This window comes from Phalacrocorax carbo, chromosome Z, assembly GCF_963921805.1.
Source record: "Phalacrocorax carbo chromosome Z, bPhaCar2.1, whole genome shotgun sequence".
Taxonomy (NCBI): Eukaryota; Metazoa; Chordata; class Aves; order Suliformes; family Phalacrocoracidae; genus Phalacrocorax; species Phalacrocorax carbo.
In genome coordinates this window covers 2,208,362-2,232,839 of record NC_087548.1, presented here as the reverse complement: position 1 = coordinate 2,232,839, position 24,478 = coordinate 2,208,362, and the positions used below count along the sequence as shown (strand labels likewise).

The following is a 24,478-nucleotide window of genomic DNA, read 5'->3' as shown; positions in this document are numbered from 1 at the left end:
GAGGGTTTCTAGTAAAGGAGAGGAGCGACGCACGCCATCCATAATGAATCAGTTACAAAAGCAATTTTACCTACTTCTGTTTGCAGATTGTCCATGAAATGACCGTGATTTCATCCAATTTAAACCCCGCTTTACTGTTTAGGGATTGTGTTTCTCCCGGATAATCCCACGTTAATGACTCTGGGTCTGTACCTTTCTCACCGAGCTGCACAAAGGCACAGCTAGGCAGGGATTTGCTTGACCCAAGGCAGAGATGCCAGTGCCAGGGTGCAGATGCCCCTTTAGCACTGGGTGCTTATATTATACTAATTATATGGCTCTTACCCTGATGGGAGGATGATGTCCTGCGCATGTCCCTGACCAGGGGCTGCCACCTCCCAGTTCCTGGGCTGTGCCTTTACTCTGGAGACCAACCCCTGACCGGTCACCCCAGGACTTGCCGCTGAGAGCAGCAGACGGAGGAGCATCGATCGCATTTTTTGCCGTGGTTCAGCGATAGCAAACTGCTGGCCAAAATGGGTAGACATAGAAACCTGGCTGATGCAGGCAAGAGTGAGCTGCAGTGTCTCCTGAAGCAAATTTGGTGCCGGACACCAGGGAGGCTCACTGTCACTGCTTGGGAGGAGCAGTGCCTGCTGCCCCCGTGCACCGGTTTCCCAGCGCAGCTGAGAGCCGTGATTTTGCGTGCGTGGGGTGGCATCCCACCCTCTTTCTGCATCAGGAGAAGGCCGCCTCGGAGCTGCCTTGGGTGCCTGCCCTGCCGAGCGGGGAGCGTGGCGTGAACTCCACCGACGGGATTTCGGTTTAGAGCTCTGAAGTGGTGGGCCCCATCCTAGAAAAGCCTCTGTGTTGTGCGAAACAGCAGCGAAGACTCGAGGTGGGGGGGTGGGGGTGGTTTTGCAGGTACGGCTATAGCAGGAGCGCTGGCAAGGGCTCGATTCGCAGAGCAATGCGAACCCTGTTTTCATCAGCTGTTTCGTGTTTGCGGTGCAATAGGCATCTCGCTTCCGATATCAGAGGTGTGTTCCTTATTGAACAGCCATTTCTTTCCATCCGTTTTCCTTTTTTTCTTATATTAGAAAAGGCAAAGAACCAATATACTATATACATTATGAAGGGCTAAAACACAAGTCATCTTTGTAGCGCTTGCAGCGTTCCCAGTGGGTCCCGTTACTTGAATTCGGCTTTTTAAAGTAAAAATCAAAAAAACCTATATAGGCAAACAGGCCTCAAACTGAAGTTTGATAAGGAATCGTACCTTGCAGGCTACCAGCTGCATAAATAAGTAATCCTTTAAGGTACAAATGCATTTTAAAATTGGGATTTTTTGATTTTTTGTTTCTTTTTCTCTAGGGAACGGGCAGTCAACACGTCTCAGTCTGGGACACTTCAACTTACCGTGGGCAACCTGAAGCCGGAGGAGACCTACACCTTCCGAGTGGTGGCATACAACGAGTGGGGACCAGGAGAGAGCTCGCAGCCCGTCAAGGTCGCCACGCAGCCGGAGCGTGAGTGTGTGCAGAAATGGGGTCTTGGCGAGGGTGGCAGCTGCGACCTGCAGCCCTGAGGGTCCTGTCGCTCATTGGCTTAAGGTTTTCATCTAGCTGCTCGTCGAAAATACGGCTTAGTCCTTACGCACGGTAAATAAAACCTGTCCTCAATTTGTAATATTTGTTGCAGAGCATCCGGCTGCTCAACCGCGGCATGTCGCGAGTTTGGGTCACGACTTTGGTGACCGCACACCTCATCTTCTATTAGAATCATAGAATTATTAAGGTTGGAAAAGAGCCCTAGCATTAGTTGGATTTTTTAACACCGAAACATGATAAACTTACTGAAAGATACAAAAACTTCCCACTGGAGTAAACGTTTTGGCCTATTAGTGTTTAAAAGCAAATATTTTCTGTTAGTGAACATCAAGGGGTGCCTTTTATAAGTCTTTGGAGCAGGTGGAACCTTTCAGTCGACGCTTTTCTCTGTCTGTCTCATTTTATTGTATTCGCACACGTCTGGTCTCTGGAAAAAAAAGAGACGTTTCTTCTAGTTGACTTTGTCCTATTGCGGTTTTCCTCGCTTGGAAGGTCCAAGAAGGGCTGTTGCAGAGGGGGGATTGAAACATTATTGGAGCCTTTCCGTGGCAAAATTAATTGTTCTGAAAAATTGGCAGTAAAAATGGGATTGGTATCGAATTCATAGCACAGAGGTGGGTGCTGTGTGTCATACTGATGGGTGCCGGGCTGCTTTGGCGAACAGGAGGGGTGATGGTGGGATGCTGAGCTGCTTTCGTGCTCCGTCACTAAGCCGCTGCCAGAACACGCTCATCCTCTGTAATAAGGTGGGAAAAGTAACGCTTAAGAGAAGCACAGGAGCTGTTTTACATCGTCACACGTTGCCGTGTACAGGTATTTAACTGAAAGGCAATATTTGTCTGAAAACCCCTCGTTGTGTGAAGATAACAGCTGCGCTGGATACCCCTGTAATGCGGTGGTTTGATTCACTGCCGCAGGTGGCTTGTAGCTGGGAGCAGGTGGAGGAGGTGGGGATGGCTCTCCACAGGGGGGGTGGAGGAGAAAGAGGAGCTTGGACACAAATCCTATGATAAGGCGAGCCTCTGGAGGTGGTTTTAGGTGGCTTTTGAACCGTTCGGTTCCTTTTACAGCTAAGCCGAGCCCCAGGAAAGGTGTCTCTTAGGACCAGCGAGAGCACGTGTGACATCCCCCAACCAGGCAAAGGATGTTATGAACAAGGGGAGAAGGGACCTTTCAACTTACCTTATCCTGTTATTTTGCGTCTGTAGCTTTGTTTATCACGAAAATTTGAATTTTACCCCCGTCATCACTTCCCAAACCCCCGAGACTGGTGACGTTGGTGAAATACCACCCAAGACACGTAGCTTTCTGTTTTTTCTGGATGGCCTCGCGTTTTAGATGCAGCTTCAATCCCTGCCCTGCCATTGCTCTGCCGCTTATTGCACTTATTTGCGGCCACGTGCGAGCACGAGCGAGGCTGTAACCCCAGCCCTTTTTGGGGAAATAATCCTTGAAAGTCAGTTTATGAGTCTTAGCCTTTTGACAGTAAGGTATTAAGTGACTAACCGTCAGCGTGATTTCTCTATCAGTAATTTATCTCTGCTTAAACGCGCACAGGTGCACATATACACATTTCTGCGTGCAATGGTATTTTTTATATATTCCTTATATATGTTTTTACAGAAGTAGAATCACATTTCAATCGGGGGAAAAAGCCCTTCCCCCTTGCAAAGCCCCAGCGAAAAGCAGGCACCGCTACCCCCTGCTGTTACCATCCGAAGCTGCCACGGCGCGCCGACTTACGGCTCTGTTTCATGCGCGGCGTAGACGTTTGGAATATCTTTCCTATTTAATAACTTCAAGATTTCTCTAAAGTGTCAAGTTTGAGCGTGGAGAAAATATTGCTTTCCATTTTTCTTTTCGCTTTTTACTGTTGACCAAATTATCTTATCATTTGGAAACAACTCTCTCTGCTCCTGGGAGGCAGTCAGCCTCTATGTGGCTGTCTTTTAGAACATGCTGTAACTATTGTACAATAAATTACATGGCTGCACACAAATTGAATTTCCACATTATTTGAAAATATCAGAAGTATTATGCAATCGGGCATTGTTAAAGAAGAAAAAGCTGATGAAAAAGGACATCTGAAATTCATGTCTGTCAGTGCCTGTTTCTAAAAGCGCACACATTTGCTCAGTAATCAGTTTAAAAGATCAGCAGAACAAGTTCTAGCTCTTTGAAATAATCATCCAGAATATATGGGCTGGATTTATATGAAGGGTTTTGCCCTCAGATTAACGCCCCCACCCCCACCCCGTGGCCTTTTTTAATTTTTTTATTTCTTTTTTAGTAAATGACAACCCCCTTTTCTCTGCCTTTATGGTATATAATTTCACTACAGTATTATCAGTCGGGATTTAAATCCCTGCCTGCTTAAGCCGTGTCTAATCTTTTCATACCACATGTGGAGACTTTGTGAGTTATTATTTTGGCTCCTCAAGATGCTGTTAAAGCAGCTTGGTGAGTAGAGAATAAAGAAATGCATCTATTCTCGCAAGGAGGATTGAAATTGTCCGTCCGAGCCTTGAAAGCGGTTCCCTGCTGTGGGACCAGCTCACTTCTTTTCACAGCCCTTATGAATTAAAACCGGTTTCCTAATAAATCTATGACTCCGTGATGCGTGTGTTAGTTGGCGAAAGAGAGGATGAACAGGAAGGCATGCTGGCGTGCCCCAGAGAAACTTGGCGGCATCACTCCAGCCTCATGAAGTCGCCTCTTATCGTCTCCCTTCTGGTGAAACCAATTCAGCGTGCGTTGACAGCTCAACTTCTACCCAAACATCTTTGAGGGCTTTATAAAGAATAATTCATTACTTTGTCCTTCTGAGGTAGGCAAGTATTATTATACCTACTGAAGAGAAGCCCAGCTGTGCCCCCGTATGTCTGCCCCCTCCCGCGAGGCGCAAACCTCTGACCCCCCAAGGTGGCGGGCAGCCGGGCAGAGCTGTGCCCCCCCCCCCCCAGATGTCCTGAAAATGGAAATACCGAGATTTGGGGTGCATTTATATAGTGAGTGGGGCATTTTTGCAGCAGCTGGAGGGTGGTCTTACTTGCACTGGGGGTTTGGGTGACTTTGGTCACCAAGATTCGCACCTTCCTAGATACTTGTGTAATTACTTTTAATTCTCAGTAGAGGCTGGTGCGTTTAACCTCAGAAATGGGTCCATTTGTTGCTTCAGAATTTCATTTTTTGTGATTATGGTGGGGAAGTGTTTATTGTTGGGGTTTTTTTGTATCACTGACTGGCTGCACCTGAATTTTCTTGCTAAGACAACTAGCAGCAAAAGCTACCCTCGATACTGCCTCAAAGCAGTTGCACCAGACTTCTACAGTTTTTGGTTCTGGCGATGGCTTTTCTTTTTTCCCTACAAGTTTTTCAGTGGAGACAATATTCTTTGAAGTTACTGCACGGGAAATGTTAAAAAGACGTAGACAAAATTTCAGCTGCAGTCTCCTTTAACGCGCATCTCTCGTACAAATGTCAGAACGGCAGAGAAAATTAAAAGGCCGTTAAAATTAATGCAATGAAATGTCACATGAAAAAGCAAGGGACGGCAGGGATGTCTTTAAAGCCCACATAGATGACGATTTTATCAAGCAATAATCAGTTCCATGTATGTTGATCTGCGCAAATTAAGTTTGCAGAACAAACGTGTGCTGGAGTAATTGAATTTTCTGAAGACTTTTATCAGGCCCATCCATTTCAGACACATTTCAGAGGTGCCAGACCGTCACCTCTCAGGGCTGCCGGGGGTCCCCAGGCAGGGCCAGACCCTGCCCTTGTCCGACGCTGAGTATTTCAGAGGGCACCAGTGCCGCCTTTGCTCCCTACTCGGCTATTTTGGGTACCAGTTTCGGCCACGACGACGGTAACGTCGTGGCTATAAACGATGCTAAATGATCTCGTGATAGTCAGCGTCTTGCTGAAATGAGAGCCCTGGGGTGAGTTGGGGCGCTGTGGGTTATCTATAAAATCTCCCACCGCCAAGGTGGGCTTGATCAGGTTTTTGGGAACAGGGAGGTGAGAATCACCTTTTTCCAGTGCAAAATGGCCGCGGGTCTGGGCGGAGAAAGCTGAGCTTGTGCTTAGGAAGTTGGCGGGGCTGGAGCCAAGGCTCTGCAGCTTCGGGCTGATGGCTGAAGTCTCTTGGTTTCTGAATCCCCAGAATATAAGTGAGCAAGGTTGGAGCAGATGATCTTCCGAGGTCCCGTCCAACCTGCGCTATTCCTTGCGTCTGTGACTTCGCCTCATGCCCAGGTACAGGTCCGTCCGTGCTGCTTAAAAAATATCCCTTGTGGCAGGAATTTCCCTTTCCATCACGTGCTGGTGTAACAAAAATGAATCCTTTTTAGCAGACCTGCAGCTAGTCCCATCTAACGAGGGAACCATCGGCTCTGTTGGGAGCTTTCTCTGCTGCAGCCTGTCGCAGTGATGAACTGAGGCCACGGCGCTTCTGCTCTCCATCCGTTGGCTTACAACAACGTTACATATATTATTTTAAAGGAAAAAAAGTCTCTGTCTGAGTCTGCACCCTCACCCTGCCAAATTTTATGCATGTAAATAGATCCCCGGAATAATGAATGGCCGCTTTGGTTTTGGGCAGTGTCCGTTTTAGCAAGGTGCAGGGATATTTATATATTTTTTAACGTATTTCATGTATTTGTCAATATATGAAAGAGCTGGCAGAAGCATGAGTATCTCCAGTGTAGTGCCTTCGTAGTGAATTTTTCTTGTCACTTGGTGAAAGGGGGAAGCAGGACTGAAAAATGTGTTCTGTGGAGTCATTAATATCCTCCTCATTTGTGTGTATTCTTCCATAATGGCTCAGTAAAATACACCCTGGGGTAACTTTATGCCATTCTTGCATGGCTCTTTAATTTTATGAGTAATTTATGTGGAGCATTGGGGGAGGGGGAGTGTGTCAATTGCTTTAAACTTTAATGAAACGTATCTTCCTTTCTAAAAGTTGGGCAGACCCAAAGGAAAAAAAAAAAATTAACTCAGATGCCCCCCCGGACACATCTGTGGTCTTTTGTTTCCTCTGGTTTTTCGTTTTTACACTAGATTTAATTTCAAATAAAGGCGAAATTTGGTTATTTTGTGGGGAATCCGAGCCATTTTCCCACGGCAAGCGATCTGCCCGCTGCCGTTCCTGGCTCCCGCGCTCCCCAGCCGCCTCTGCCGCGTCGGGGCTGGGTCTGTCCGTGCCGCGGGGGCAGTCAGGCCGGCTTTTGCTTTTTAGGTCCGTTTAAACTTGAGTCGGGGCTGGTTAATAGAGACTGTTAGCATTGATAATTGAGATTAAAGATCACCTCATGCTGTTTTATTCTTCAGACTCTGGCTAGCTTTAGTGCCGTGGCCTTTTTTTTTTTTCCCCCTTTTTTCTTTTTCCTTTCTATTTCCCATTGAATTTCTAGTTTCTCTTGTGGAACAAAGTGCAGTACCTTAAGCCAGATTCCGTGACTCCGTCTGCACTTACCCGCCGAATACATGGTTCCCTGTGCCTCATTGGGAGGCTCGTTAAGCCGTTTACAACGAGGAGGGATTAAATAAGAGAAAAATGAAAATTGATGTTGTACTGCTTCCTAGAGACTTTGGAAAAAAGTTGCAAAGGAGTGGAAAATATTCTGTACATCTTTCTGTAAGCTTAGACTGAATCTCACCACCTGTTTAAGCAGCAAAAAAAAACCAACCAGGTGAGCGTGTGGTCAGTTCTTCCAGTATTTCTGTAAAACCACCATGCTCAGATTCTTAAAGATCGCAGAATCCCAGACTGGCAGGGGCTGGAAGGGGCCTCTGGAGCTCACCCCGTCCCACCCCTGCTGGAGCAGGCACCCCCAGAGCGGCGGCACAGGGCCGCGTCCAGGCGGGGGGTGAATGTCTCCAGGGAAGGGACCCCACAGCCTCTCTGGGCAGCCCGTGCCCCTGCTCTGGCACCCCACAGCAAAGGGGTTTGTCCTCATGTTCAGGGGGAACTTCCCGTGTTCCAGCTTGTGCCCGTGGCCCCTTGGCCTGGCGTTGGGCACCGCTGAAAAGAGCCCGGCCCCATCCCCCTGACACCCGCCCTTCAGATATTTATAGGCACCGATGAGATCCCCCCTCAGGCTTCTCTTCTCCAGGCTGAACAAGCCCAGGTCTCTCAGCCTTTCCTCACCAGGGAGATGCTCCAGCCCCTGATCCCCTTGGCAGCTCTGCGCTGGCCTTGCTCCAGCAGTTCCCTGCCCTTCTTGGACTGGGGGGCCCAGACCTGGCCGCAGCCCTGCAGGTGTGGCCTCACTGGGGCAGAGCAGAGGGGGAGGAGAACCTCCCTCGCCCTGCTGGCCACGCTCCTTTCCATGCACCCCAGGGCACCGCTGGCCCCCTTGGCCCCAAGGGCCCGGTGCTGGCTCAGGGTCACCTCGCTGCCCCCCAGCACCCCCAGGGCCTCTCAGCAGAGCCGCTCCCCAGCAGGGCCCCCCCAGCCTGTGCTGGTGCGGGGGGCTGTTCCTCCCCAGGGGCAGGACCTGGCACTGGCTCTGGCTGAATCCCATGAGGCTCCCCTGGGCCCAGCTCTCCAGCCTGGCCAGGGCTCGCTGGGCGGCAGCACAGCCTCTGGTGCATCAGCCGCTCCTCCCCGCTCGGGATCGCCAGCGAACTTGCTGAGGGGTCGCTCTGTCCCATCATCCAGGTCACTGATGAATATGTTGAACAGGTATCTACTTAGATGAAAACTTTCCGTCTTCATGAGACGTCTTAATTTCTAGAGTGCGTTTCCACCCTGCATCTTGCTGCAGCAGCGCTGCCCCGTTGCCATCTTGCCCCCACTCTCCCTCTCGTGCGCTGACGTGCCACCGAAGCTGTCAAGGGACCTGATGAAATAATTTAATTCTGACTGATCAACAGTGCGAACTCCAGAGCCTCTACAGAGCTGAAGTTGTCAGCTGGCTTGTGCAACGACGCTGAGCAAGGTGTTTCATTCCTGTATGTCATCATCCTTTTGCTCATAGAATGGGCACAATGGTGAAGGCGTGCTGGAATCTTAACCCTTTGGAGACATTGTGCAAGCCCTGCTTTTCTGTGAGTTAGGAGGGCAGATTCTGCTTATTACTAGTGTGGGAGAATTTGTAACTGCCTTGGTAGGCTAAGAGTTAAAGGAAAAAACAAATGAAATCCAGAAAGCAGAATTGTTCCTTTTCAAATTGTCTTGGGTTCAATATAAAGAACCACAAACTGCTTGCTGTTCATCAGTCATCTTAACTGAAATAATGCAGTCAAAATCTTTTCTTCTGGGGGTTTTGTTCAGCTGATTCTTTTCCCCCCCGGCCAGCTCTTCTGCCTCCTTTGAAAAGTGTCAGTCTCGTTAGAAAGTTGCACTTCTATATGAAATATTGTCATTAAAACTGAGTTCAAATGATTTTGCCTCCCCTTTATGAGTCGTCTTAAGTCTTGGTGTCCTCAGTTGAACAGAGGAAGAAACCCAGTAGATAAGGAATGTGTTTTCTATGAGATGTATATGCTGAATCCTTGCTACTGCGATCGTGAGAAGGTACCTCCGTGGCTTTCCGCCGAGGGCAGAGTCGCTGGTACGTTCAATACGTGGCAAACCGGCCTCAAACATTGTTTTCCTTCTAATTACTGAAGTTGTCGCTATACCAGGAAGGCTTTCTCTTCTGAGACACACACCCGTCTTTTCCTATCTTCTGGAAAAGAATACTTTAAAAACCCCTTCTGCTTTGGTAAGGCCTGAAAATACCTCTGACCCTCATCATCCCTGCGAGGTTTCGAGGCGTTCTTTCAGAGGTCTCTGGAAGTCCCAGCACCAGCTACCCCACCCTTGGTGAGAGTTACAACAGAAGCAGTAAAAGCGGTTGTGTTTTATTTCCTCGTGCTCCAGAGGAGTTGGCCTGAGAGAGATTCTGAGGACGATCTGGCCCTGTTTCCCGCTGTAAACCCCCTGCTCGGCCGCAGCCCTCGCGCTCGGCCGCGGTCTTGCTGCCTCCGTCCTGGAGCTGCCCTGCGACGCGCGGGAGGACAGACCTCCTCCTCCTCCTCCCGTCGTCTGAGCCGTGGTCGGTCTGACAGACACCCCTGCTGCGGAGAGCCACCTTTTCTCTGGTGAGGGGTCTTACAGGTATTTCCCAGGGATTTTAAATAGTGTTAAATGAAATATCCTTTTCCTATTGTTTTTAACAGATCTTCCCGCAATGGTCTCTGCCCATTTTTCATGAACTTAAAATTTACTTGTGAAAGGATAGTGACGGTACTTCTTACTAAAAACATTTCTCTTTGTCCTTACTTCTTCTTTAAAACTATTTTGTGTTTTTCATCAGACTCTTTAAATATAGGTAGAGGAGAGCAAGAGTAGGGCAAGGACCAGAGGTTTGGGGTTCGCGGGAAATTACGATGCTGGAGGCACTTGTATGTTGAAGTACAGCGAAAACAATCCTTGATTGCTTTCCTTTTTTATGCTCTAATGAAACAACATATTTCATTCTGTCATCCATTATGTAAAACTTGCGGAAAGCTTAAGCCAAAATCGGTGCAAAAAATCAGTGCAAGTAATTTAAAACTTATTTAGAAAAGAAGTATTTTGGTTTGAAAATGTCATTACTGGATGTTTCAGCATTATGGAATTACTTTGCTTCATTTTTCTTCCTAAGCAAAAACTGCCACTGGTTTTTTTCCAAATGTTTTGATGTCTGTGAAGACCATGTTTACCAGAAATAATCTGCTTCAGTGAAAATACTCTAAATGAGAAGAGGGATTTTTCCATTTCTGAGGTTTTTCTACACCGCACACTCCTGCCTTTTAGTGGTTCGTGGAGGTGGTTGATATGAAGAATTCAGTGCTTGTCACCTAGTCATTGCTTTTTATAAATAATAAGCTTCACTGGCTGGAAGTATGTTGTAATTCTGCTCCAGGTTTGCCGAGGTGCAAAGGCACCATTACACCAAGTAAAATACTTTGACTGACTCGCCGAGAAGGAGCAGAAAATTAAATCCACTTTTACCTCAAAAAAAAAGGAAAATGCAGAACGGATGAGCATATCTTAATCAACTATGCAAATCAAGGCGTTGCACCATTTGCATGAAATCTCCATATTTATAGGTCCCCGATGCAAACGGGCATGCAGAGGCACAGGGGCCCTGCCTGGATCCCCCTCATCGAGGAGCGGTGTAGGGCAGAGGGACCACCCTTGGCACCCCTCGCCGAGGCAGGATTTCCCCTGCGTGCGGAGAAGGTGGCGGTTCGGGGGGGTGCGGGTGAGCGCTGAGGGGCAGGTGACAGTCACGACAAGATGTCACCTTACAGCTGAACATGAAATACGTTGCAGTTGGAAGCTTTTCCGCAGTAGGGTCCTTTTCCTTCGTCCTTACGTCCCTCAGGGGAGCGTTTTGATGCCGCGGTCCTCGGGCAGTGCGGCTGTTCTTTCCTCTCGCTCCTGCTGAGACGCAGGGCCGGGTTTCACCCGGCAGATTTGGCACTGTCTGATCTTTCCTTGGACAAGAGCACCGGTGTGTCACTTTGCTGAGATACATCCAAAAACCTCTGCTGAGCTGCAGACCACGGGGATGGGTTTTTGTCTCCCTACCGCGTTCCTAAAACAGTGGTGCCTGGGTGCACTGAAAATGAGCTGGAAATGAAATAAACTTCACCATGCTGGATTTGGGCACCGGGAAGAGCTGAGCTCAGTGCCTCCAGCTGATCCAAGGCCACCAAATTTTACTGAATGGTGGGACAAAGCTCTTCTCAAACCTTTTGATCAGAAACAAAGGTACAAAGATGAACATGAGCCACCAGCGTGCCTTGGGGGGGGCATCGAGCCCTGCATCGCAGCCGGGCGAGGGAGGGGATTGTCCCGCTCTGCCCCGCGCTGGGGCGGCCTCACCTCGAGCGCTGCGGGCAGCGTTGGGCACCGCAGGACACTGAGGGTATAAAGGTACTGGAGAGAGTCCCGAGGAGGCCACGGGGCTGGGGAAGGGTTTAGAGGGGAAACGGTACGAGGAGCGGCTGGAGTCCCTTGGTGTGTTCAGCTGGAGCAGAGGAGGCCGAGGGCAGCCTCATGGCGCTCTGCAGCTCCCTCCCGAGGGCAGGAGGAGGGGCAGGGCTGGTCTCTGCTCTCTGGTGCCCAACGCCAGGCCCCGAGGGAACGGCAGGGAGATGTGCCAGGGGAGGGTTAGGCTGGGCATTAGGGAAAGGTCCTTCCCCCAGAGGGTGGTGGAGCCCTGGCACAGGCTCCCCAGGGAGGCATCACGGCACCAGCCTGGCGATATTCAAGCAGCACTTGGCCAAGGCCCTCAGAGACACAGTGTGAATTTGGGGTGTCCTGTGCAGGGACAGGAGCTGGGCTCGATGGTCCATGTGGGTCCCTTCCAGCTCAGGGCATTCTATGGTTTTATGACATTCTATGACCTCTGTAGAAAGACAGGTTTTATTTGTAGGATAACAGTGTCTAGAGACCTAAATTATGGTTGAGGCCATTTGTGCTACAAGTTCTACAAATGTAATGGAGGGACTAGACCTGAGATGGAAGACAGACTCTTGAACCTCTCCTGTTGAGCAAGGGAGTTGCGCTCCGGCCTACTATTCATGGAAAGTGCCAAATCATTCAAACAATTCAGGTCCGCTGACCCCTTCTCTTTTGGTTGTGTCTGTGGGATAGCCGAGCCCATCACTTTGTCTCAGAGGTGTTTGATTAACCATCCCGCTCGGCTCCCATCAAGGACCCGGGTGCTGCCATCACCAGTCCCGCCTTACTGGGAGCTGGCGGGGTACGAGGTGCTCTCGTCCTCTGCAGGAGCAGTAGCGTGGCACCAGGAGAAGGTTGAAGAGATGCCCTATAAAATGGGCTGCTGCGGAGCATTTCTAAAATAGCTTTGGGTGTAGAAATTGAAATTCTCTCTCAGTTCCGTTTGACATGCATTCATCTTTGTTTTATCTGGACCTTTCGTCCTACCCCAGAAATCTCGCAATATAAATAGGTGAGATAAAGAATGGGTAGGAGATATATTATTATGCCATTTTATGGGAAGGAAATTGAAGCATAAAAGCATTAAATTATTTATCCAAGCTCCCTCTGGAAGCCTGAGCCAGAGCCAGGACTGCTGTAACCTCTTTCTGTGCACCGTTTCTCAAAATAAAAGGTTGAATTTCTGTCCCTACTGAAGTCAATAGGAGTTGCTTTTTAGTTCGGCGGATGCTATCATTTCACGTAAGTGCATAGCAGGGCCTCCAGCCATTGTAAATGCTCTTCCATTCAGAAAGGTTTTCCTTCCATTTTTCTGACCTCAAACAGATGCAGGGCATGTTTGGACACCCAGAAGCAGATGGATTTTGTAACAAAAGCTTGTTTTTGAAATGAATTTATCTCACTGACTGCAGACTCTTTCTTCGTTGATGACATTATTTTAGTGCTCGTGTTTGCACCCCATATTTGCTTTCAAATAGCTTATTGACATTAGCAAAAGCTTAATAAATTTTGATTCACGGAGAGATTTTCTCCCCGGTGCAAACTGTTACAATAGACTACTACTGCTTCCTCTGTCCACAGTCTTGAGGCTTTCCTGCCACAAATACAGCCCATCACTATCTTGAAATAATAATAGTGGGAAACCACTTAAAATATTGTTCCCTGCCTGACTTTAGTAGCAGGGCTAACAGGTTGATTTCAGCAGTTCAATTCCAGGAACTGTGCACTGTGATACATGCTGCAACGTTTGAAAGTCAGGCAAAATACGTATGGGAGTGGAAATGCTGGGTACTGAGGAAATTTTTTTCAAGTTTATTAATTAATTAATGAGCCTGTATAGGTGTTGAGCTGCTCCTGCTGCCGCTGTTTTACTAATTTCTTGCCAAGGTTTTATTTGGCTAGAATAGAATAGACTATTGCACTTGGAAAGGGCCTACCACAATCATCTAGTCCAACTGCCTGAACACTTCAGGGCTGATCAAAAGTTAAACTATGCTGTTAAGGGCATCATCCAAATGCCTCTTAAACACTGAGAGGCTTGGGGCACCGAACACCTCCCCAAGAAGCCTGTTCCAGGGTCTGACCACCCTCTTGGTAAAGACACGCTTCCTCAGGTCCACTCTAAACCTCCCCGGCACAGCTTTGAATCATAGAACCATGGAATGCCCTGAGCTGGAAGGGACCCACAAGGACCATCGAGCCCAGCTCCTGTCCCTGCACAGGACACCCCAAATTCACACTGTGTCTCTGAGGGCCTTGTCCAAGGGCTTCTGGAATATCGCCGGGCTGGTGCCGTGATGCCTCCCTGGGGAGCCTGTGCCAGGGCTCCACCACCCTCTGGGGGAAGGACCTTTCCCTAATGCCCAGCCTAACCCTCCCCTGGCACATCTCCCTGCCGTTCCCTCGGGGCCTGGCGTTGGTCACCAGAGAGCAGAGACCAGCCCTGCCCCTCCTCCTGCCCTCGGGAGGGAGCTGCAGAGCGCCATGAGGTCTCCCCATTCACACGCGTGCTGTGGCTGGATACCAAGATAAGAAGATAACACCATATTCCCACCTGCCTCTTGGTCCAAACTTCCCAGAATTTTTATTGTGGTATTGTGTCTCATTGCCACATTCGGGGTCTCTGGTGATGCACAGGTCCCCTGAGCTCCCCATCCTCGTCCCGAGCCCTGGAGACTCTGCCGCTCCACAGCAGGAGGGTGGAGGAAGATGCCTTCCCAAACCTCCTCCGGTAAAGGCAGCTCCAAGGAGGCACTTTCCCATTGCTGCAGAGGTCAGAGCTGAGCCACCTCCGTCATATCACTTAGTGGTACCAACCCTGGTCCCGTGTTCCTTAGGAAATTGAAGAATATTAGATTCACGCATCCGTCTGTGGCGTGCAGCTGGGCACCACGTGAAGAGTTAAAGGGCAAACTGATGGAAACCAGAAGACTGGGAGAATATAAATGCCAGCTACTTCCAAAAGCTGACTCCAGCGCCAGCTGTGGATCGCACTGGAGGTGTCCGGGGGAGTCCTGCCAAACAACTGCCGTATCTTCAGAGCGCGTCCAGTGCAGGGAAGCGGTTTTCGCTGTGTTAATAATTACACTGCCTGCAGGCTCTCTGAAGTTGCATCCTTCCGTGCAGCATGGAACAGATTTTAATGAAATATTGTTAAAGCTGTTAACTACAGAGAAAGAAGGGGGAGGGGAGAGAAATCAAAGACTCAATCAAAGCATGCACTCTATTATCAATAACCGCAAGTGGCTTCGTAAATGTTTTATCTTTGAAATGTTTTCGGTGCAGATCAGCACAAAACCAGCTGTTTAAACCAAAACTGAAATGTAAGAACAAGAACATTTTACTCATTGCATCTCATTATAGAGAAGAATGAATCACTAGGAAATATGTTTTTAAAAAGCAGCTTTCATGATGGACACAGAGCTGGAGACCGAGGAAGCCTAAGTCAGAATTAGCAGGCATATTCCTTTAGAATAAGTGAGTTGGGATGAGTGGTTTTGTTTTCCTTATAAAAGCGTGATGGTGGTACGTGCTCGGTGGTTCGTGCTCTCTCTCCTGGGAAGGTTTAATGCAGGGGTTTAATGCTCTCTTCTCCCTGAAAGGATGCAGAGCATGAATGCCTTGAACGGTGCACTTGGTGCAGGAGCATCATGGCCATTAGGCGGGAGGTTGCTTTGGACCATAGGCAGCAGAAGCCAAGAGCCCTGGGACCAGAAGGAGAAAGAAAACAAGTAGGACCGTGATCCTTTCACCTCATCTTTGGGCATTCAACTCCATGGTGATCTTTAGGACTCTGCTTTCTTGTCCAAAAGCTGCCATGCATAATTCCGCCTCAGTACACCTTAAAGCCCAAGGCTGGAGCCCAGCACTAACTCTGAAAGAAGGTCAGTGTCTTGCGATAGAGCCTAAGGCAACTGTTATGGGGTAACTAACTTCTTACGTGCCAGCGCGGTGCTCGTGGCGTTCAGGTGCTCTGCTCCCTGGTCTCCAGTGGGACTTTGGTATCGGCCAGATTCCCGTGGGCACAGACAGGGTGGCCGGGGCTGCAGAAGGCAGAGCTTCAGACACAAAAATATGAGGATTCAGAGGGATATTTAGCAAGTTTAGGCAGTTGCCAAGCAATTTTTGACGTAGTTGCCTACGTTCCTATTTTAGGCACTTGTATCTTTCTTATATCTTATTAACTATTATTGTCAAAAGTTGAACAATAGCAAAGAGGAAATCTCTGTGCAAGAGCAGTGAAGCCTCATGAGAATAGAAATTGTGTTCCTGCAGGTTTCAAGGAGCAGTTGAGTCCATGGACATTTGGTTTTATGCAACTGAACTTGAGCGGGGTCGATACCAGAGTCTCTCAATAAGGCAGTGCTTTCACTGGCGTCCAGAGATGCCAGCCCTTTCTGCTCCTACAGTAAATCCAACTTGGCAGGGTTACTAGAGGTTTTAAAGCCCTCATACCCTAGAAGTGGCCAGGTTTTCCTCGCAGCTCTTGCCCGCTTCAAGCTGTGAAGGCCTCCTGCCAAGCTCCTCCAGGTCTGCTGACCCCAAAGTCAAGCTGCACTGACTCAACTTGTACCCTGGAGGTATGAAGCTGGGTGGTGTTTCTCCTGCCAGAGGCTCCCAGCTTGCCCCGGGCGCGTGGTCCATCTGCAGCCAGGAGAGGACATGGGTGTGCAGCACTCCCGCTCTGTGAGATGGAGGGAGGGAATGAGTTGCGGACGTTCTCTGGAGGCATTTCACCTATTGCCGGCTGCACGTAGCCTCTTTGGGTTTATGTGGACTGCTGGCAGGAGGTCAGCTCCAAAAATAACCCGTAGTCTCTAAGGTTTGGAAGATTAAAAGCAAGACATACCATTTACGCAGAGGGCAGCCCTCTTTGCTGGGGCCAGCCCAGATGAGAAACCCAACAGTACGGCTCTGCGATGACTATGTTAGGGACGCAGGTACGTCTGCAATAATAGATACCTAAAATTAAGGTTTATATCAGGTGCCTACAGTAAGTATCATCTTTCAGCCCCAGGAATGCTGGCTTTTGGGGCAGCGTGAGGCGAATTTTTAGAGCACAGCATGGCTACAGCCATTCACCCCAGTAATAGGAGCTCGGCCCCACTGACAGCTAGCGTTAGCAAAACTAGAAAAGGCAGTTAATGCATATTTCTAAAATCAGCACTAGAAAAATTAAAAAAAAAAAAGAAAAGGAAGCAATTTGGGGGGGGGGGGGAAGCAATTGCCCATTTCTGGCTTTGGGCCTGATTGCTTTATGGCTACTGAATAGGAATTATTCCCCTAAATAACCCCAAAACTGGCAGTTGCGAGAGCAGCAGCAAACTCTTTGCAAGCAGTCCTTGTAGCTTGTATTTACAAAACAGTCTGAGGCACTTAACCGACCTTTTCTGCGAGCGGAAGGGCATGCTCAGAGGAACGGCGGGGCTTGGAATATACCGAAGCATTGCGCGGAGCCCATGGTAAAAGAAGCCGCATCAGTCGTCTGCCTGCCCTCTTTCGTTTATCCTTTTTTTCTTAGAGAAAGGATGCTGTTAGTTGTAAAAGACCGGCTTTAGAAGAAACAAGATTTAATGTCTTGTTTTAATGGAATGTAAAGCAGTTCTAGGGCCTCTCTGCTATTTAGAAAAAGAAGAATTCAGGAAAAGATTTAAAACTTAATGCCAATTTTCACCAGATTATTATTTGACAGAAGGGATCAGGAGAGATTATTAAAAGCTTTGTGTGTGCTGAAAATACCGAGACCTTAAGCACATTAGAGTGCCCGTCAGAAATATTGCAACGGAATGAAAAGGAAAGCTGGGCGAAGGAAATACAAATATTTTAAATATATCTACTCTGCATCTAAACCTGAAATTACTTGTGACCAAAGGCTATCTGTATCTCGTTGGCGCCGCGTCTGGGCGCCTTTCGCCTGTGCCCAGCTCTGCCATCCCAGTTCTGCAGCAGAGGGACGGATGCAGGGAGCGCGGGGTCGGCGGCTCCTGGGCTATGGCTGCTCGCCGCACGCTTAGAGATTTACAAAAAGAGAGCTCTTAGTGCGAAACTGCTTTGTAATGGGGATGTAACTTTGCGGAAAGCCTGTGCTAGGAGCTGTAATTCTGTTATCTGCCGGCTGCACAATAGCTTGTGAGTTTGTTTTATGCCACAACACGCTCCCTATTGAAAGGAAAAAGGTGCTTTTTGGTGCTGAAGATTTTCAGAAATAACCTTGTGCTTGACCTTTATATTTTTGCCACAATTATTTTTTTTTATTTGTTTCTTTTTTTTTCTTCCTATTTTGCTTGAGGTCGAGAAGAAGGCACGGATGAGCTATAGATAGCCTCATCTCCAAACACCAGTTGTTGCCGGGGTTGGGTCCAGCAGACATGCAGGGAGTGAGTTTTTCTCATACTGCTGGTACTTACAGGAGTTTATTAAGCTTTTTTAAGCTCTTTCATTTTTAATAAGCAATTTAAGTTGACATCCAAAAGCATGACGTAGTCAATGAGTGAAAATCTGCATTCAGAGCTAAAGTGGAGCATTTTAAGGTAGCCTGTATAACAAAAGGTGACCCAGTATGCTTCCCTTAAGAATCCTAAGGGGTTGTTGTCATAGAATCGAAGAATCATTAAGGTTGGACAAGACCTCTAGGATCATCAAGTCCAACCATCAACCCAACAATACCATGTTTCCTGAGACATGTCTCCTTTTGTGTTGTCACTTGAAGAGGAGTTGTGTGCCTCTTCCCATCCCACCCCACCCCCCCAGCATAATCTGGTGTCAAGGCAATCTAAATTTTGCATTACAAATGATCTTTACTTCAGGCTAAACCTACTGCAAACCTCTGTATTTGCAGAATTAATCAAAGCAGATAATAGTTTCAAGGATGGGATGTTTTAATGCTTTTGTTGTCTTTGCTTTATAAGATAAGCTTGTTACAGTCCTATAATGTCTGTACGTGCTGGGCACCGTGCAAACAGAGGAATCCTATTTAAGAGCAGAACTGGGACTACCTATTAGTATTGGCGTTTATACCATTGAGGCTTAACTTTTAAGGGCAAATTAGGGTTTGCAGCTGATGAGCGGTCTCCAGTCCAGCCCCCGCTCAAAGCAGGTCAGCTCTGAGATCAGCCCGGTCACCCAGGGTTTTGTGTGGAGCTGTATGATGTCTTCTGAGCAAATCCATCGCCTTGCTCCGTGCTACCAGCGTCCTGTGGCTTTGCAGCCTCGTGTCACTGCAAAACGGGGCGATACCAGCCTAAAGCCCAGCTTTTGTGGGCTCCCTCGTTCATCAGAGCGTGCCAAGGACTGCCCTTAATGCTTCATCTTAGCCCTCATGCAATCCCTCAAGCAGTTAAAATAGAGTAATGTGTAAAGGGGTTTAAACAGACAGCGTAAACAGGTACATGTGCAAAGGGCGTAAGCAGAAGCTAGGAGAGGGATTTTGAAGGCTAAGTGCTTGCTAAAAGAAACCAAAGCCTGCTGCGGTGCACCGGAACAATTTATAATCCAATAGCATCAAGCTGGTACGTGCACAGCTGGGACAGAAACACACACAACTAAGCAGTGCCTCCCATGAAATCAACTTTCGGCTCGCAGTTAGTGTGTTTATGAGATGACTTTCGTCATGTTGGTGTCTGCCTGAGGGTTTTTCTAATGGCAGTCCTTAGCTTGAACTGGCCTTGGACGATCGGATTTGCGTATCTCCGATTTCCTACTGCCGTAAGGTAACCGCGTCTGTCGCGTGCGTGAGATATTTGTGCTAATTATTTCCCAGAAATTCAATTTTAAGATGAAGTCCATCCTCTGAGCCCACGCGCAGAGATGTAACCTGGACGGAACAACCCTTTTCAGTAGTTCATGTAGTCATGATGCTAAATCGACATCAGTCTTTCCGCAGTGTGTTTTCCATGGGTTTATCATCCCCTTTTGTGTCTCGTCTGGCGTTTCGGAGGCGTACAGTGCCGAAGCAGGGCTGTTACAGGCACCCCTCGGAGATGGGTCCTGGGCTGGGTCGTGCCGCACGTCGGGGGCCGGGGCGCAGCGGTGGGTGATGCGGGGACAGGGCTTTCACGCTCTCCTTTCCTTTGTGTCCAGTGCAAGTTCCCGGGCCGGTGGAAAACCTACGGGCTGTGTCTACCTCACCTACCTCGATTCTCGTCTCCTGGGACCCCCCTGCCTATGCTAATGGCCCCGTTCAAGGCTACAGGCTCTTCTGTACGGAGACGGCAACTGGAAGAGAGCAGGTGAGCGGCTACCGGGGTGCCTCCGCTCTCCCCGTGAGAAGGAGATATTTGGGGTAGGCATCTGCAGGTCTTTAGAGCATCGTAAAGGCTGAAAGTGAGAGGTTTTACAGATTAATCCTCCAGGCTAGGTAAACATTGCTCAGACTGGTGATAAAAGAGGAAATCAAGCAGATAAATTTTCACCACTGTAAAATGGGTTCAGGAGGTAGAAGAGGCAGCCTGGTATATATTAACCAGTCCTCAGCTTTATGCTGAAATTTCAGAATAATGCCAAAGAGCATTTAAAGACCCTTTAGACTCTCCCTTTACATCGTGCAAAACACATTAATGGCATCGTTGTAGAATGTATATTTTTAGTTGTTCCTTATAACGTCTTCCAAGTAGAAGGGTAAAATAATACGGATCCAGGCTAGAAATGCTGCGTTTCGTCTCCAGACCGACAGATACTGGTCGTAAAAATTGGTGTTGATGCTGTGCGCTTCATTGCGCTCCTAACCCTGCCACGAACACGTGCTTTCGAGTGGCAAACATGCAACCTTGCTCTTGCAAACTGTGGAGCGCTCAGGTACTTCCCGCTGGCCGTTTCATAACCAATATTTGATAGGAATGCAGCAGTAGCCACGGAGACAGAGCTCTCTGGGTAAAGTGTGGCCTGAATAGGTTTTTTTAGCAAAGAATAGGGGAGGGATGAAAGCAAAGACGTCTCTTTTTCTGACCTGATAGCACATGATGATCACAGGCATCGCAGGCTTGCGGCAGGCGCTTCAGTAGCCTTACGGGAATTTTTATACCGTCTCCATTTTTTCTGCGCTCGCTTTTATTTAATTTCCTCCTTTTGTCCAAAATTCCCCTTTGACTCTTGGCTTTTATTTTCTTCTTTCCCTCTCGTGTACCCGTGGAGCGGCCGCAACTGGCTTAAACCAAAACAAACCCTTTTTTTCTCCTGCGCCCTAAGTAACTAAACGCAACTCTGAGGCGCTGAAACCCCTTCCGCCCCGACGCCGTGGGCAGGGCTGCGGATGGGAACCGAGCTGTAACAAGCCACTCTGTTACAAATTGCCTTTTATATCAACTTAAAGAAGGCTTTAGCTCTACTTCTCAAAAAGTGAATAGCTTGTCTCTAATCCGCTCGTCCCTCGGCGCGGCCGTGGCGCTGGCTGTCACATTTCCCCTTGGTTTATCGTCTCTGTGTGCTAGAACGTGGAGGTGGACGGGCTCTCCTACCGGCTGGAGGGGCTGAAGAAGTTCACCGAGTACAGCCTGCGCTTCCTCGCCTACAACCGCTACGGCCCCGGCGTCTCCACCGAGGATGTGACGGTCACCACGCTTTCCGATGGTGAGTGGGGATGGAGGGGCCCTGGGGTGGGCAGGTGGCGTCTATCGGTTGCAACCATCGGACTTTTTCTTCTGCTACCGTGTTTCGGAAGAGGCAGCAACGAAGCGAGGAGGTTATTGAACGTGCAGGACAGAAATGGGGTTCAGCACCTGCCTCCAGTGGTACCCTCTGAGCTGGTGTTTGTCTCCAAGGATAACTGATTTGGTTCGTTATTCCCATGTCTAGTGATAAGGATAGTCTACTTCTCTCTTTATTTTCTCTTTAACTTAGGCACAGGTGTATCCGTTCACCTTTTCAACAGACACTATTTTATTACAGCTGCATTTGAAGAGCCGACCGCCTGGGTTTTCCTTGTGCTTTAAACACAGGGGTAGCAAATACACCAGGGCTTCAATCTCCGCTCGTCACAGCGGCTGCACCGTCATCCCTCCCCAAGCTCGCGCCATGCTCCTGTGGCTCACAAGCTCCGGGAGATAAATTGGATTTTATTTTGCATTCGGAGGCACTTAGTTGCGTCCGATATCAGAAAACTTACGCGCGCTTGACTCCTCTCGAAGTCGCTGAGCCTGATCCCCACGTCTGGCTGAAACAGCAATAACGCCATCGGAGTTGTTTGGGCTACAAAAGGGTAAAAACTATAAAAATGAAGGAAAAAGTCTTTCAGCCAGACCAGAGGCAGGCTCCAGGGTCTTCAGGGATGTGCAGGCTCCTGAGTGAACCCCACAGACCAGAAAGCTTTTTTCCATACCAACTTTTTATTTAAAAATGACATAAGAGGTGTCAACTGAGCTTTTAAAGTGAGATTTATGAACAGTTAATTCTTCTTCCGATGAAAATTTAGACAGCTTCTTTTTCGCATATGCTTAATAAAGCAAGGTATGGGAATTCGGGTGGCCCTGGCCTGGGTTTGGATTGCTGATTTAAGGTTATTTTCATGGGAAAAAATGTTTACTTTGGCGTGAGAGTATAAAATCAGGGATTAGGCAAGAAATCCGTTGCCGTGGACTTCAGCAAGATATGTTAAACTTGCTGGGCTCTCCTCCCCTCAGCAGATAACCTGTGCTAGCGAGCGTATTGGGAAACAGCGCCCGGCACGCACCTCGGTCGCATAAACATTTCCACGTTGTGCCCTTCTGTGCTGTAGATTTATGCTGGAGCAAAAAAAAAAATGAATGGAGAACCAGGGTGTCTGAGATTTATTCCTTTATATTCCACCCAAAACAGCTGAAAATCTGTATGAGGTTAAGAACGGCAATTTTCTGTCTGGTAACCCTGTTGACTCTGAATGCTACACCTGATCAACCAAAAATATCGTGCGGCATTAGCAGAAGCTGAATAGATCCTGCAGCAAATCAGCAGAGGAGGGGGGTGTCAAGCGCCGGAGAAGCTCTTGCATTAGTTTAGCGTATCTACAGCGCAGAGCGGCTGCGCAGGCGTCCCGGGGTCACACGCGGGTTGGTGACGGCCCCTACGGAAGCGCTGCTCCCGTCTCGCACCGGTGGAGTTGCTGCCGCCCTGAGTTACCCTGGGCTCTGCGGGTCCCCCCTGCCCCAGGTCGCCGTGGCCTCTGGAGCAACAGCGGTGGAGAAAGCGTGGTCTGAAAGGGGGGGGGCTTCAGCCGAGCGATGGGGCTGGGGGCGGTGCTTTCGTTTTAAAAAGGCTCAGCCAGTCTGGCCTAAATTTAATTCAGAAATAAATAGGCGCCTCGCTGAAGGGCACTGGAGGAGAGCTCTTGGGTGCCTTTAAACGAGACCCCTTGAAGAGCAACGTGAAGGGCTCCGGGGGCATGGGGAGCCCCGAGCGAGGGAGCTGGTGAACCCCAGGGCTGTTTTAATCTGCTATATTCCGGGCTGTATCTTCAGAGGGACTCATCTGCGAGACCCCCCGGCTGGGTTGGCACCGTGATTTTACGTTTGACACCTCTGCAATATTTTTTCAAGTGCTACTTATGCCTACCCAGCAAATTCAGTTTTCCCTTGTAATACAGGCTGGATCTTGGTAGAATAAATTACTTCACACTTATAATTATAAAAACAAAAGGAAAACAAGTGAAAATGAATATTTTGCATAATGTATGTAGATTTAATTCACACTGTGAAGTGCAGAACTGCGGCGCTGTACTCCACTTTGGTTTTAAATGTCACCGTAAGTGAGAAAGGGAAAGATTGTTATTCATGAGTCTGAAAATTAGCCTCTGCAAGTGCTTCAGACTCTTCACCTGTCTGCGACCAAAAACCATGGCTAAGGAGAAGGTTTGCGTGAGATTATTCCAAAAAACAGGAGCGCGCTGAGGTGTCCTTATCTCCGGAATCTGGAAAAAGATGGTATTTATTTATTTATTCCTCTTTATTTAAGCAAAAGGCTGTTCTGCAAGAAGTCGGTTGGCTGCAGCCTTCGCAGCCTTCCTCTGGTTTATTTTGGAGCAGGTGTAAAAGAAGAAAAAACCCTTTCAGGATATCTTTTCATCCTCCTTATTCTGATTCTGCCTGAAACCGCTTTGGTCTCTCGCACGAAGAAGAGCAGCCAAAGGGGCGCAGCGAGAGCCTGGCTTAGGCCGAGCCTGGCTGAAGGCGGCGGCGGTCCCGGCTGCCCCGCTGCTGAGAAGGAAGGGAGGCAACGGAGAGAGCAAGTCTGCAGCACCAAAACTTTCAGTAATCTCTTCTTTTATGGTACCATGCAGAGACCTTTCTCGGGGTTAAGGTCCCTTCTGCTAGAAGGATGCACAATAAAACGGCAAGAAATAACTCCTGCACGGGCGAGCTAACAGCCTGCGTAGGGGAGAGACAAAGACATTTAATCGTCCTGCTTTATAGGTGAGAGATAAAGGAAGGAGAAAGCCTCTAGTTGCCTGTGTATACATCTGGGTTTGGGGCAGGTTTTATTCCTGCATCCCTTCCCACCACCCTCCCCATGGAGAAGAGCAGCTCCCGCTGTGGTTTTTGGACTTCAGCCCATCCTCCAGCTTAAACTGAGCTTTGGCAGCTTCATCAATCAGGGACCGTGGCCATCAGAGGGATGGGAGCTGGCCGCCTTTCCCAGCTCCTACCCGGAGCTTTGCCCACCTGAAAAAACCGTAATGAGGAGCACCTGGCTTGTCACGACCGGCTCCTTTTGCTCTTTGCTTCGTGGCATCTTCCCATCTCGGTCCATGCAGGCTCTGGGAGTTTGTTTTGCATCGGCAGCCAAAGCCGGAGGGCAGCCCCAGGCCACGAGCCGGGATGCTCTCAAAGGGCAGCGACTGCTTTGAAACAGAAGGAAATGTTGAAAATGGGAGAAAAGTCCTGAAGATGTGTCTGTCTTTCCTCCTGTAAAAATGACAGGATGATTTATAAGTCTGCCTTCCTCCTGAGAGTGTGCATGTTTGAGCCGGTTATGT

General features: G+C 48.6%; 1 protein-coding gene across 1 annotated transcript in view; it reads left to right on the top strand.

Annotated features, from left to right (window-relative positions):
- The window catches only part of DCC (DCC netrin 1 receptor), a 607,752-nt gene that overhangs the window by 428,415 nt on the left and 154,859 nt on the right, over window positions 1–24,478 (top strand). Inside the window, exons 9-11 of the mRNA XM_064438237.1 lie at window positions 1,354–1,508; window positions 19,618–19,766; window positions 20,964–21,102. Coding sequence (XP_064294307.1) covers window positions 1,354–1,508; window positions 19,618–19,766; window positions 20,964–21,102 — 443 coding nt within the window. The remainder of the gene's footprint in view (window positions 1–1,353; window positions 1,509–19,617; window positions 19,767–20,963; window positions 21,103–24,478) is intronic.